Raw genomic sequence first — 15,504 nt, 5'->3', positions numbered from 1 at the left:
ATGAATGTCTTTGGTTCCAAAACTCTGTAATTTTTTGGATTAAAATATGTAGTCCTGGTTCTCTGTTCGGTCTGGTTTATAGTTTCATGTTCAAGACAATAACTTTTATAGTTATTTTTTTTTTGTGTTTGAAACAATATCTTCAGCAGAACTAGGATAGATTGAATTGGTATATGTCATGCATGTACTCGTGGGTCTAATTAGAAGGGTGCTGGTCTTCATTAGATGGTTCATTTAGGTCTTTGTGTATATGGCTTGTTGAGATATCAAATGAATGAAATTGGGTTTAAAGTCACACTGCTCGGCACCGACTGAGCTAATAAAGATATGATGAAATTTTGCAACGACAACGCCGCTGTGGCCTACTCTTATTTATAATTTCAACCGTCAAGGCATCTTCATGTCTGCGACAATATGACCACGCCGGAAAATCATGAGGTACTTTCTTGACCTAGACCTGGATCGAACCCTGGACCTTCTGGTTAGTAAACCAGCACCTTATTCACTGAGCCACCATAGGCCATAGTACACTGTATGACATATGCTCATCTTCATTAGCCCAGTCGGAGCAGAACAGTAGGACGTTAAACCCCACTTCATTTCATAGAGAGGCATGTAATCAGTATAAATTATGTTGTTTATTTTACAGGTAACCAGAGTGATGTTAGAGAGATGTAATCAGTATAGATTATGTTGTTTATTTTTATAGGTAACTAGAGTGATGTTAGAGAGATGTAATCAGTATAAATTATGTTGTTTATTATTACAGGTAACTAGAGTGATGGTAGAGAGATGTAATCAGTATAAATTATGTAACAACTGTTTATCAGATCGGGATCCTTACTGTGGTTGGTGTTCTCTGGAACAAAGGTCAGTAAAAAAAAGAACAATTTAATGTCTGAGGTCTGCACTCAAATGTCTCATCCATTAACAACCGTACTGCCAGAAACGGACTGAAATGATTACTCCCTCAGACCTGGGACTTTTCATTATTCTACTCTTCGTTCAATGTGTCTGCACCCAAATGTTTTAACCCTTTAATTTTTGGACTTCCCAGAACTTCTGGTATTCCTCTAGTATCTCAAAGCATGTAAGTCACATGATTAGCTGTGAATTGTTCTGTGACTCAAACTTTCTAGGACACAGTTTTTTTTAGGGGTTTTGAAAATAAGCTGCAAAACTCAACGTAAAAAAGGTCACATTTTTTTTTTTTTTGAGGGAATGATGTATAGTAGTGAATATTTGCCAGGTGGTTAAGGGTTAATTTGTTAATTTTTTCAGCAAATTTTGGGTGCTCTGTCGATCTTCCCTCTACCATTACTGTTTCTAAACCCAGTATTTATTAGATCTTGGTTACGATTGTCGATATTTTCTTTCTGAAAAAATCTCTCAAGATTTATTTTAGCACTGACTGATTATTTTTAAATCCAGTAATTATTAGATCTTGGTTATTATTGTCGATATATTCTTTCTGATTTATTTTAGCACTGACCGATTATTTCTAAATCTAGTATTTGTTAGATCTTTGTTTTGATTGTCGATATATTCTTTTAAAACAAAAAACACCTCAAGATTTATTTTCATCCTTTCTTTTCTTTCAACACCTTTATTCTCAATTCACAGTCAAGTGTTTTCAGACCATCATAGAAAGTTGCTAATGATTTATTTTAAACCATTTATTCAAACATGCTGAAGACTGTGAGGAGAAAGTCATTAGGGTTGAAAAATCAATATTATGTATATATATATATATAAAGGTAGTAGGATACATTGATATATATATATTTTTTTTTATACAAGTCTGAGATATCTTAATCAATACCATATAACATTGTTTGCTGTTACCTAATGAGTAGCAATCATGTTTCTTGAATTAATGCGTCTTCATATCGTCAAGTCAAAAAGTACAAAGACTTGTATAACCTTGACTACAGTAGATTCATTTGCATGAAAGAGTTGGCTCCTCAGAGTGCACCTTCAGATCCAAATTCTGGTCATGTCCTCTGGCATCCCCCACTTCTACTATTTCTTAGTCCCAAAATGACCTAATCTCTTTCTAGTTTGTGATGAGTGAAGGTTACATTCCCCCCTCCTTCTCTCTCTCTCTCTCTCTCTCTCTCTGAATGGTGCAGAAAAGTAACATACTGAACCCATTTCATTTCTCTGTTTTGTTGACTGGGCAGTAATCTCTCTCTCTCTCCCTCTTTCTATATCTCATGTACACTCAAGGGTTGATATGATAAAAGAGACTGGATGTTAGGGATAGTGAATTACCTATTGATTATACTGTAGCAGATTTATATGGAATAAATTCTCAGGCTAAGACAATCTTTATTTTGTGTAGAAAAATCCATCAGGATTGTTTTGGTGTCTATTGGGGACTAGTGTTTAAATCTCTGGCAGATTATGCCATGAGAAGAATCGATCAAATCTAACCATTCTACTTTCACTTCAATAAATAACAAATTCACTTTTTAAATAGTTTCTTTTTCTGGTCTTATTCCTCTTCTCTTTCTTTGATGCAGTTAATGCAAAGTACTCCATTTGCATTTTTTCTAATTGCATAGAGATGCAAATAACTTGCAGATTTCCCTGGATGGAATAATTAATTCCCTGCAGCACAATATGCAAATGGAGAACCTATGCACATAAAGGGGAGGTGGGACAAGTTATCTGACGTGTGTGCTGTAGATCATCAGGTCTGTTATTGAGTCGAGTAGATGGGCTTTGATCCCAGACATGTATGTGACAAGGAGTACAGTCATCTGCCTAACTCCATGGGTTTTCTTCGAGTTATCGAGATTCCATCCATTGTCAGCCTAGGGGCGTTGGATCAGGTCTGTCATTGAGTTAAGTTGCGCAGTTTCGATTCCCCACTTGTACATGACAAGGAGTAGGGTCGCCTGTCCAACCGCATGGGTTTCCCCCCGTTTCCTCTGGTTTTCTCCCACTGCTAAAAACCAACGTGCATCTCTCTCTCTCTGCCAACATAGAAATGAAAATAACCACATGTTAGTCCCAAGTTCATGTTAAGTGAATATTAACCCCACGCTTCTCTCTGCTAGAAGATAACAATTGGTAGTGCATATTTTTTAAAAAATTTAATAAGTAAACATTCTTTGAAATTTATTTTTCCAGGTGCACCTTGAAGTCTGTGTGTCCAAATTCTGGAGATCCAACCCAGTCTCGATGGTTACACGGTAGCGCCAATCAGTGTATATATATTACGAACATTACACCAAAAACCACTTCTGTTACCACGGTCGCAGAGGTAAGAAACTTTTTTTAGAACATACAGGTCACAATTTTATGGAATACAATTAGTGCTTATAACTGAGTGATGTTTCAACTAGGCTTCTCTAGTCATTATCAGTCATTATTGAAACTACGCTCAGTAATAAGCAGTAATTGTATTCGATACAATTGTGACTTGTATATTCCACTTCCATTACTAAATGCCATTGAAATAATTTTTTTAGAACATGTTACAGATCACCTGGTAGCTTCAGTGGGTAAGGGGATGATTTGATAACCAGGAGTGGTCCGTTTTGAACCCGACAAAGTGCATCCAGATTTTACGGCTTGGGTTTTTACTTTTCAGTATTGAATACAGTGTTCGTAACATTTTATGTGACAAGGAGTAGGGTCGCCTGTCCAACCTCCTGGGTTTTCTCTGGGTCCTCCAGTTTCCTCCCACTGCTAAAGACCCCTACGCGCATGTGAATTATCAAAATAAAATGAAACTGCATGTTAGTCCCGAAATGACCTAGTTTCTGTTGAGTGGACGTTAAATAAACCCCATTTCTCTCTCTCTCTTGTACCATTTGTCTAGTGAGAGGGACGATAGAGAGCTCTATGAGAGAGAGCTCTACGCCTAAAAGGGATAACAATAAATCTTAATTACCGAGAGTACCGCAGGATTTTCTGGCATGGTTTTCCCTTGTCAGTGATGATTGCCACACAACGTGCAATAATGATCTAGTGTAGTCAAAATGTTATATCCTTTCTTACCATAGTTATTCGCTTATAATAATCTTTATGCATTACCAAATATTTCACTGGTACATAATTTTATCTCGTTGGAACTCCAATTACGTCTTAAGGACATTCCATACTTATATTTTTGGTAGGCTTGGTGTTTTTTTTGTGAGTTTTCTGCCAGTCAAAAAATCAGATGCGGAACAATTAGACATTGTTTACATTTGTATCAGTCCTGAAGAGTATGAAATGAATTATTCCCCTTGCTAAAGTATGAGCGTTATAATTAAGTTTGACGTCAGAGAGAAGCTATAAAAAAAAACTGGGATGACTTCAACATGATCATTTTGCATCGAAATCACCGTAAAATTATGATAGAATTTAGTTTCTAATTTCACCACGTGGTATTATTTGTAGTAAATATTTTGATTTGTATGGAATACTTTTATTAGATTCATCAAACATGACTTGAGTTAAGTTTAGATGGGCTAATGGTTTATTTTTTTGCGATCAAATGAGTCGAGTATGTGAATCTGTCTATCTAACAAGTAACATTACACTTGTTTAAACATTCTGCTTGAGCTATTTTAGGTGTTAAAAGTCTGGTTAATATTGCTAATATTTACCGGGTGTAGATATGGTTAAGCTATTTTAAGCATAAAGAGTCTGGTTGATATTGCTTATATTTACCGGGTCTAGAGATGACAGTTAAAACATCAGTTAGCGCAGAGCATATATATATACTAACACATGCATTGCATGTCATTGTTGGCAGGTCTGTATTAAAGGAACGGGACCAGCCTCGTCCGTTTTCTCCGGGTCCTCCAGTTTCATTGAAATAAAATTTACCATTTGTTAGTCCCAAAATGACCTATTTTTTTTCGAATGGACAGTAATCCCATTTCTCTCTCTTTAACTATGACGTGGTTCCCCCATGTTAGTGTTGCAGGATGGAGGACCTGACAAGGACAGCTGTCTAGTTGTTTGAATTGTACGAAAAACCAAAGTCCTGTGTATACATTGACATGCACGAAAAAGATCCCTTGGCAGTTGGAATCCTATATAAGAGTAAGCCATAGTGCCGTTGCCCAGGCAATATTTCCCTCATAGCACACTGTATGGCATATGCCCATCTTCATTAGTCCAGTCGGAGCAGAACAGTAGGATGTTAAACCCCATTTCATTTCATTTCTCTCTCTTTATCTTCACAAATCCCCATCACCTGTCATGGCTTAAAATTCAATTCAGATAAATACAATTATTGATAAAATGTTTTTATATTTGTGTGAAGTTTTTAGATAACTAAGCTTTCTCCTGCGGGTAAACCATAACATCAAGAAGGAAAAAGAAAATGACATTAAACAACTCCTGTTATTATCATATAGGGTGAATTTGAGCGGTGTGAAATTCACACGCAAAGGTCAACTGACTGTTGATATCATGCTAAAAGTCATTTTTGAATTGACACGATTTTTTTTATTGAGAACTATTTTTCTTTGAAGTAGAGTTATATAGAGTGAATTACTTGATTTAACTAAAATGTCACATTGTTCATGTTTATTTGATCTAAAGTACAACAGAATTATAAGGTCTGTCATTGAGTCAACTGGCGTTGTTTTGATCCCCCGGTTATGCGTGACAGGGAGTAGGGTCATCTGTCAACTTCGCAGGTCCTCTGGTTTCCTCCAACTGCTAAAGATCCCTACTTGTATGCGAATTATTGAAATAAAATTGAACCATATGTTAGTCCCGAAATGTCCTAGTTTGTGTCGAGTTGTTTGATCTTTCCTTAATAATAATTTCTCATACTCTTTTCTGGTTGCATTTCACTCATACAGTTTGTGGCAGCATTTTCTTATAATCTTTGGGGCATCCTTGGGACATTCTCTCACAGTTTTCAGCACATATTGTGTTATTTCCATTGAAACAACACAACATGGCTTAAGCATTATTGGGAGCTACAATGGCAAGTGAGTAAGACGCTAGCTCGCTAGTTTGGAGATTGTGTGTTTGATCTGTGCATTTGCCGAGAGACTTTATCGGGATTTACCGACGTGGTTCCCCCTTGTCAGTGGTGCAGGACGAAGGGCCTGACAAGGACAGCTGTCTAGTTGTTCGGATGGGACGGAAAACCGAGGTCCTGTGTATATGTTAAAGATCCCCTGGCAGTTGCAATTCGATATAAGAGTAGGCCATAGTGCTGCTGCCCAGGCAAAATTTCCTTGTAGTACACTGTGTGGCGCATGCCTGTCTTCATTAGCCCAGTTGGAGCAGAACAGTAGGACATTTCTTAAGCATTATCTTGTACTCAATTTTTTATTGCATCTTTTATTTAAGAAAAAAACAATAAATTCTTTATGCAGTGATTTATGAGATAGTTTATGTTATGTGCGTTTATTTTGGCGGTCATCAGTTGAACATATGTTAAAGGTGTTTGTTATTTGATCATCAGTGTATATTAAATACAGTTTATTTAGGTTCTACAGTTCTAGTATTAATATCATATATAGATTATACCACCAGGGGTGAGGTAGCATTCAGTACATTTCTCTTTTAAAGATGCACCAGTCACAGACTTTGTCAAGTACAAATTATAAGAAATGAAATGAAATGGGGTTTAACATCCTTCTGTTCAGCTCCGAACTGGGCTAATGAAGCGGGGTATATGCCATACAGTGTGCTATGAGGGAAATTTTGCCTGGACAGCGGCACTACGGCCTACTCTTATATCAAATTTCAACTGTCAATGGATTATTTACGTACACCCCAATGTGTACACGGGACCTCAGTTTTTTGTCCCATCTGAACGACTAGACAGCTGTCCTTGTCAGGCCCTCTGTTGTGCATCACTGACAAGCGGGAACCACGCCTGAAAATCTGGATGAACTTTCTCAGCCAATGCAGGGATCGAACACCAGACCTCCAGGCTAGCAAGCCAGCGTCTTACCCACTTGGCCACCGTGGTCCCCACAAAATTTATATTTACAAGCATGGACATAAGGCACCTTATAATATGTTGTGTGATAATTTGTACTGGACAAAGTCTTTGACATGTGCCTGTTTGTCTAGGTTGGTTGCTCTTGCCATAATAATTTTAAAATAGATAATGAGAAATGAATATACTGATAATTTCAGTCAAATTATTTAACAATTTAACATTGAATGAAGTTATGAGTGTTTAAAGTTTTGACATAGTCTTGATTGTCTAGTGTCATTGCTGCAGTAATAAAGAGTCAGGATTATCCATTGTATTGTTCAGATAGATCTCATGTGAAGTATTGCCAGCACTTTAAAGATTCCCGAACCCAACCCAGAATTCCTGATAATTGTCTGTAAGGAAATAACCTTCCCAACCAGCCTATTATCCCAAATTGGCCTGCAATCAGTCAAAACCAAATGCAATTGTCACTTTTGATCACATCCATTCGTTTTTGATTTTTACTTTCAGCTCCATTTGACAATACCACAGTTACCTCAGACAAGTACCTATAGTTGTGTTTACCGGGAATTAAACTGGAGTTCTCCAGCGGAGATGTGGTATTTTGGTGCCAAATGTCCCACACCAGATTTCTCCAAGTTGGCTCCAGCACTCACTGTTGAAGGTAAGAGAATTATTGTTTAACTAGTCTGAAAATACTGCTTCCACTAGCGCCAAGGGGGTGGGTGGGAGTCTGTCATTGAGTCAAGTGGAATGGTTTTGATTCCCGGCTTGTACATGACAAGGAGTAGGGTCGTCTGTCCAACCTCATGTGTTTTCTCTGTGCCCCCTGGTATCCTCCCACTGCTAAACGCTCCTAAGTGCAAGAGCATTAATGAAATAAAATTAAGCCATAATTTCATTCCCAAAATGACCTAGTTTGTGTCAAGTGGACGTTAAACCCCATCTCTCTCTCTCTCTCTCTCTCTCTCTAGGACAATAGCTGCATGCCCATCTTCATTGATTATTAGGCCACTTGGGATGATACTAAAAATTGTCATATTATTTGCCAATCAGAAGTAAACAAAAGATTTTAAATAAGGGCCCTCCCTGTGTTAAACCTGATGTCATTTCATTTTAGCACGTCAAAAAAACAAATTTTGTCTTTGAACACATCAAAAGTGTTAATCCCCCTTTAAAGCAACCCAAATAAACAGAATTTGAGCTTGAGAATAAAGATAAATGTAATAATGAAATCTAACATCGATTGGTTACACAGCGTTATGTCAATATTGGTCTTACAACTTAAAGAAATGTTTATTTAAGAGAAATGCATTATTTCTCCTCTTATTGAATTGGGCGGAAAAAAATTCGAAATTTTGAATAAAAAAATATAAATTAGAAAATTGATATGTTTACAATTCATTTTTTGTTGTAATTCAGATACATAAAGATGGAACCGTTTGCCATATTTATTTCTATTAAAATCTTTTCAATTTCAGGATCAAAGACGATCACTCTGGCACTGAATTCCAGCGAAACTGGCAAACTCTTCGTGACAAAGCCGTTTACGTTTTATAATTGTACCAACTTCAAAGAGTGAGTATACGTCAATTTCATTTATTTGCGGTTCCATTCAAACAGAACTGGAATATTTTGTAGAAAATTAGCCGAGATCTTTCTGTAGTTTTTTTATATATGTAGCTTGAAAATAAAAAAAAACACAAAAAAAAAAAAGTACATCTGAACTCTTTCAACAACAAGAAGATTGATTATACTACGGAGAGAAATTTGTTAAATTTCTAAAAAGTCTTTTTGGTCTTAGTAAGATTTATTGGGTTGTAAATCTTTTTAATTCTTCGTTACAGCTGTACAAGTTGCACAAATTCTGAATTTGAATGTGATTGGTGTATCTATGACAACGGCTGTTTCCATGACACTAAACACTGCAACGAGAATATTATCCGTGGAAAAGGAGTAAGTGATCCCATTTGTTGTTTAATTTGTTTTTAATCCGTTCCACTTTCTACTCAAGTCTGATGTATTTGAATTTATTTCTGTGTTCAGTTTAAAATCAAAACTGTTTATAAAGGATAATGCAGAAAGCTTTGTTCATGGATATTAAGTTTATGTAACTTAAGTTTGAATTTTGAGAAAAACTTTCTTAATTTGTTTTGGAGAGAAATGGGGTTTAACGTCCATTCAATACAAACAAGGTCATTTTGGGACTAACATATTATGTAGAAATTTTATTTCAATAACTCGCTCGTGCGAAGGGGTCTTTAGCAATGGGAGGAGGCCCGGGGTACAAGGAGAAAACCTTCTAGTTTGGGCAGGTGACCCTACTCCCTTGTCACATAAAAGCTGGGGATTGAACCCAAGCCCGTTGGCTCAATGACAGACCTGATGATCTAAAGCGCACATGTTAGATCACCCAACTCCCTATCTTTGCTTTGGAACTTATGTTGTATAAAATCTTTGTAGTTTCACATCCGATTATTTCATGTTCGGGGATCACGTGGCTAAGTGGGTAAGATGCTGGCTCGCTAGCCTGGAGGCCGAGAAAGTTCATCCAGATTTTCTGGCGTGGTTCCCCCTTGTCAGTGATGCAGGACGGAGGGCCTGACAAGGACAGCTGTCTAGTTGTTCGGATGGGACGAAAAACCGAGGTCCTGTGTACACATTGGCGTGCACGTAAAAGATCCCTTGACAGGTGGAATTCGATATAAGAATAGGCCGTAGTGCCGCTGTCCGTGCAAAATTTTCCTCATAGCACACTGTATGGCGTATGCCCATCTTCATTAGCCCAGTTCGGAGCAGAACAGTAGGACGTTAAACCCCATTACATTTCATTTCATTTCTTTCATGTTCCTTTGACTTTTACAGAGCAGCAAACCAGGAGTACGTGGCGCATTACATTGTCCCAGAATAGATTCAGAACAGACAGGAGAACTGAACATTCCTGTCGATGTGACCAGAGTCATCCTCCTCAAAGGATACAATTTTCCCCGATTACGACCCAACCACGCTAGTTATAGATGTGAAATCAACACTGGTGAAAAAATATACGAGGCTCAAGCCGAACGACTGGATGATCGCCACATCACATGTAATATGCCAAAGGTAGGAATAGAAAATACATATCTCTAAAAACAAGAAGACTCTGTCGTCGGCATCCTGCACCATTGTATACCAAAATCTGAGTCTAATTTGTGTCCAAGGCAACACAAAAATGATTAAATATGACAAATTTTTAATTAGCAAAGGGTACAGCTATTGTCACAGGTTGAAGTGTGTACAAAGTTTCATAAAGATATCTTGAACGGTTTTTGAGATATGCTCTGGAAACAAATTGCGAACGAAAGATAGACTGAGCCCATTCCAGTATCCCACCTATAACTTTGTTCAGTTCTGGACAAATCATACATTCATTGGCAAGCAGTTGATGAACAATTTCGAGTATAACTTGTAAACTGTCATGGAAACCAACATTTGACCGAATCCTTATAAAACAGTTATGGGCTTCATTGTTCTCTTCATTTACTATCCTGATGATGTTATAAACATGACCTGTTTTTCCACTGTTATTTCAATATTTTATTTTTTCAGATTAATTACTTTGCTGAGAAAGGAAGTATAGATGCCCATCTGTCTGTTTATTGGGGCAATGATTTTACTCTAGAAGCTACCACATATCTTACAGGTGAGTTCAGACTTTCCCAGAATTTCTCCTGTCCAACCTCGTGGGTTTCCTCCAGGTCCTCCGGTTTCCTCCCACTGCTAAAGACCCCTACGTGCAAGCGAATTATTGAAATAAAATTGAACCATGTGATGGTTCCGAAATGGCCTGATTTGTGTTGAATGGACATTAAACCCCATTTGTCTCTCTTTCCCAGACTTACTTTTTCAAGCTATCCAAAATTGTTCATATTCAAGCTATCCAAAATTGTATAGTATTCAAACTATCCAAAAGTTATGGTATTCAAACTATCCAAAATTCATAGTATTCAAACTATCCAAAATTCATACTAGCCAAAATTCATAGTATTCAAACTAGCCAAACATTCAAACTAACCAAATATTCAAGTATTCAAACTATATCTTGCCGTCAAGGTAAAATTGATTAAAACATGTTTTTTTCATATTTCAGCCACCCTATATAAATGTGGAGTTTTAGCCAATAAAGAATGTGGATTGTGTATCAATATAAATTACACCAAGCCATTTCTCAACTGTCGTTGGTGTTCTGATTCTTGTCAGTATATGACAAAATGTCCACTTCCTCCTGTTTCATCGTGTCCTGCACCTAGAATATCTTACGTAAGTTGAAACCTAATTTTAAAGCTCCATTTGACAGTAAGAGAATCATTACAAATATTAAGATCTGTGGATTTATTTTTTTTCTGAAATAACTTAAACGGAGATAGAAATATTTAATTTTGATTTGTTGACTAGACCCCCCCCCCCCTCCTTTCCCCTTTAGAATAAAAGTCCTCTCTCCTCATACTTACCCCCACCCCCCTTTAAAACTCTTTTTTTTGTCGGGTGTATTGTTATTAATGATGATAAAATTTGTTATTTTAGGTATGGCCGATGTCTGGACCGATTCACGGAGGTACCAACGTAACGATTGAAGGAACTAATCTAGGAGCTAAGTTTGAGGATATTAAGAATTCTGTGACCATCGCTAGTGTAAAATGTACACCTTACAGACATCTCTACTCCCCTTCCAGAAGGTAAGTTAAATCCAGAATTACATTGAAAAGCAAACCTGTGCTTCTTATTAAGCACTCTGCACTATGGGTAGCCACTGTTAGGATGCGAATGTTTGGACGTAAAAATCCATTGAATAGTCATTTTGATCAAATGGATCTGAATTCCAAAAGGACAAGGAAACCAGAGGGACTCAGAGAGTATAATGCCTTCTCACTAACCAGATGGTCCCGAGTTAGATCCCAGGTTGGCTCAGAGAGTATAGTGCCTTCTCACTGACAAGACAGCCCCGAATTGGATCCAAGTGTTGACTCGGAGAGTATGGTGCCTTCTCACTAACCAGACAGCCCCGAATTGGATCCCAATGTTGGCTTGGAAAGTTCCCAGGGATTTTTCAGCCAGGTTTGCCCATGCATTTGGCTGTATGTCCATCTTTATTAGACCTATTGGTGCAAAAAACTATGAAACTAAATATCTTGTGCTGAATTGTAAAAGTTTAAATTTAGAATAAGTTTATTTAAAATGTTTTTATTTTTTAGGATCGTTTGTCGAGCTGAATGGAGAGGACAGGTAGCCACAGGACCAATAGAAATCTCTATTAATGGTGATGTCACAACTTACACGGAAGAATTCTCTTATAGGGTGAGTGCAATTTGAATTTCCACCATTCAGTCCAGCTAACAAGTGTGAAAAGTTTTCTACTGTTTCCAAAGCTATCATGGTTGCTGTCATCATACAATTTGTTACTGTAGCCATTAGTATAAAACACATGGTCACAGACCATTTTCAAAATCAGACTTCCTTTGATTTTGTGTGGGACTGCATTATTTTGGGAGGATAAGTGGCCGAGTGGTGAAGATCATGATGCGTGTTCACTGTGCAAGTCGGGAGAGTCCAAACGAGTGATCCAAGTCTTTTTGTACAGGTGTCAGTCGACACTTACTGGCCAATTACCATCACTAGTCAGAATGTAACCAGGTGTAGGGGTCACCTGCCCTAACCTAGATATTGTTAAGTTGGCGTTAAATATATATTTTAATTATTCTGTTTTTTTAATTTCAGAGTCCAATGTTAAAACAGATTAATCCAAGTCATGGTCCTATAGCAGGTGGTTCAATGATAACCATCAGTGGTGAACATCTTGATACTGGTGGTGTTATACATGCTAACTTTGGTGATGCACCTTGTGTTGTTGACAGGTAAGCACACAGCTGCTTTAAGACCCATAGAGGCACTAAGCACTGATATCCCCACAATATAATACTAAACCAGATTTATTTATGTAATATATATCTAATTTTAAAAAAAAAGCAATAGTAAATCGTAAAACAAAATGTTGTCTTGCAAAATGAAACAAAACTTTCAGTAAGATTTATTTAGGGTAAATGCTACAGCATCAGTATTATATTGCATAAAACAATTAGAATGAGAATCTGTGGGCCCTCCCTCTCCCCTTTAGGCCCTAAATCTGTACAGCGCAGTGGACATGGATCCATTCACTTGAAGAGGGGGGCGGGAGTGGGCGAATGGTTAACACGTGTGCTTTTCATCGTCATCCACAGGTTTGTCTTATGGATTTAAGCATATATATATTTATTCTTTATTTATTTGAATTTCAGAGCAACAATAACATCCAAACAATTGGTCTGTCAGACAACTAAAGTATGGAAAGCTGAACCCAAGACACCAATCAGTTTATCATATGATGGTCAAGTTTTCTCTCTCACTCATGATTTTATTTACAAAGAGAATCCAGAAATAGTGAGAATATTTCCTAGAAAGAGTGTTGCCAGGTAAATTTAATCACTGATTGATTTTGTTGGTGACTTAGTGATCAAGTATTGTGCTCCAAGGTGTTGGCCAGAAAACCACGCATGATTTTCCAGCCTGATTGTCATTGGTGCAGGACCTTCAGGGAAAAGTGACACCAAAGGTCATGTGTATATCATTGGTCCATCTGTCCACTTATCTGTTATTGATCCATCTATCCACCTGTTTATCAGTCCATCTATCCACCTGATTATCAGTCCATCTGTTTATCAGTCCATCTATCCATCTGTTTATCAGTCCACCTGTTCATCAGTTCATCTATCCACCTGTTTAGAAGTCCGCCTATTAACCACCTATTCACTTGTTTATCAGTCCATCTATCCACCTGTTCATCAGTCCATCTATCCTCCTGTCTAGCAGTTCACCTATTCACCTGTTCATCAGTCCATATATCCACTTGTTTATTAGTCCACCTGTTCATCAGTTCATCTATCCACCTGTTTAGCAGTTCATCTATTCCTCTGTTTAGCAGTCCATCTATCCATCTGTTTAGCAGTCGGCCTATTAACCACCTATTCACTTGTTTATCAGTCCATCTATCCACTTGTTTATCAGACCATCTATTCGGTTATTTGTTTATTGATCAATCTATCTCTTTAACCTTCCAATTATTTGTTTGTCCTTTCCATCCATCAACCCATCCAACCATTTATCCATATTTAAATATGATAAATATTATGTTTGCAGTGGAGGGAGATATTTGAATGTAGAAGGAAGTAATTTTGAGTGTATACAGAAACCCCAGATGTTTGGCTATATACCAACAGCTGATGGTGAATTTGATTTAACTGAGGCTACGGTAGGTTTCATTATCTATTTGTATTCAGCTCTTACACGTTTTGAAACTATTAAGAATTTAATATACAAACTAGAACCCAAAGTATTATTGACAGCATAGGATTCGTATATATATTTACTTTTGTATGACAAAGTCAGCTAACACAGTTCAAAATTTTGAACGGCACACTTGGAAACTTTCTCACTAAAGAAGGCTATTTAACTGATGAAATTCGAAAGACTGCAATTAATTCAGTTCATAGCTCTGTTTTTCTTTATTTAGTTTGAGTCATTCTATATGTCTATGGCTAGTCTTGACGGTTGTATTCCATGTTTTTATTTTTCAAAATTCGAATATTTTTCATATAGATTTAGCAAGTTGTGCCGCTATTTTTTCATATGTTCCAAGGTGTGCCGTTTGTCAAAGGTTGAGAACCACTTTATTATTGTCTCAGACAACATATTTATATTCTCGTGAACTTGTTATTTTCTAGGTCTGCAGAGTTGTGAGTGACACGATGATGAAATGTCCCACACCACGGCTACCATCCACCTTGCAGAATGTAGTCCGTACTAAAAGATCAACAAGAATTGTTACTGTGCAGCTTGGTTTTAAGATGGATGGTGTTATGGCCCTAAGAAATTTAACAGGTCTTGGTGTAAAATCTAATTTGGCGTATTATCCTGACCCTGTTGTGTTTAATTTTACGGAAGATAACCATATTAAAACATTTAAAGGAGAAATGCTGATAATTGAGGTAGGCCTATATTTTTTTTTTCGAAATTCATAATTTTCATTTTCGCATCAACTGAAAAATATAATGGCCTATATGATCGGGCTATATCCAAGGAGATTGTTGACCGAACATTTTAATTCCTAAATCCACGCTTTTAGTCAAAAGCTTGAAGTATACGTCAGGAATTTTGAGACTTGTTGGATATGGCCGCCATGCAAGGCAGAGATCTATTCTTGAAGTTATAGGACGTTGCTCGCTAGCCTGGAGGTCGGGTGTTTGATCCCTGCATTGGCCGAGAAAGTTCATTCAGATTTTCCGGCGTGGGTCCCCCTTGTCAGTGGTGCAGGATGGAGGGCCTGACAAGCACAGCTGTCTAGTTGTTCGGATGAGACGAAAAACCTATTTTCTGTGTACACATTGGCATGCACGTAAAAGATCCCTTGGCAGTTGGAATTCGATATAAGAGTATGCCGTAGTGCTGCTGTCCGGGCAAAATTTCCCTCATAGCACACTGTATGGCGTATGTCTGTCTTCATTAGCCCAGTTTGGAGC

At 37.4% G+C, this 15,504-nt stretch overlaps 1 protein-coding gene across 6 annotated transcripts in view; it reads left to right on the top strand.

Moving 5' to 3' along the window:
- The window catches only part of LOC126827498 (plexin-B), a 310,132-nt gene that overhangs the window by 278,033 nt on the left and 16,595 nt on the right, over positions 1 to 15,504 (top strand). For all 6 annotated transcript variants that reach the window (XM_056102566.1, XM_050556896.2, XM_056102565.1 and 3 more), the window contains 14 exons: positions 770 to 870; positions 3,139 to 3,271; positions 7,427 to 7,580; positions 8,398 to 8,494; positions 8,764 to 8,872; positions 9,782 to 10,018; positions 10,505 to 10,598; positions 11,046 to 11,215; positions 11,480 to 11,631; positions 12,148 to 12,250; positions 12,671 to 12,807; positions 13,228 to 13,401; positions 14,126 to 14,237; positions 14,710 to 14,973. In XM_056102566.1, coding sequence (XP_055958541.1) covers positions 770 to 870; positions 3,139 to 3,271; positions 7,427 to 7,580; positions 8,398 to 8,494; positions 8,764 to 8,872; positions 9,782 to 10,018; positions 10,505 to 10,598; positions 11,046 to 11,215; positions 11,480 to 11,631; positions 12,148 to 12,250; positions 12,671 to 12,807; positions 13,228 to 13,401; positions 14,126 to 14,237; positions 14,710 to 14,973 — 2,037 coding nt within the window. The remainder of the gene's footprint in view (positions 1 to 769; positions 871 to 3,138; positions 3,272 to 7,426; positions 7,581 to 8,397; positions 8,495 to 8,763; positions 8,873 to 9,781; positions 10,019 to 10,504; positions 10,599 to 11,045; positions 11,216 to 11,479; positions 11,632 to 12,147; positions 12,251 to 12,670; positions 12,808 to 13,227; positions 13,402 to 14,125; positions 14,238 to 14,709; positions 14,974 to 15,504) is intronic.

This window comes from Patella vulgata, chromosome 7 (assembly GCF_932274485.2).
Source record: "Patella vulgata chromosome 7, xgPatVulg1.2, whole genome shotgun sequence".
In the NCBI taxonomy this organism is placed as follows: domain Eukaryota; kingdom Metazoa; phylum Mollusca; class Gastropoda; family Patellidae; genus Patella; species Patella vulgata.
This window is presented reverse-complemented; position numbering and strand designations above follow the sequence as displayed.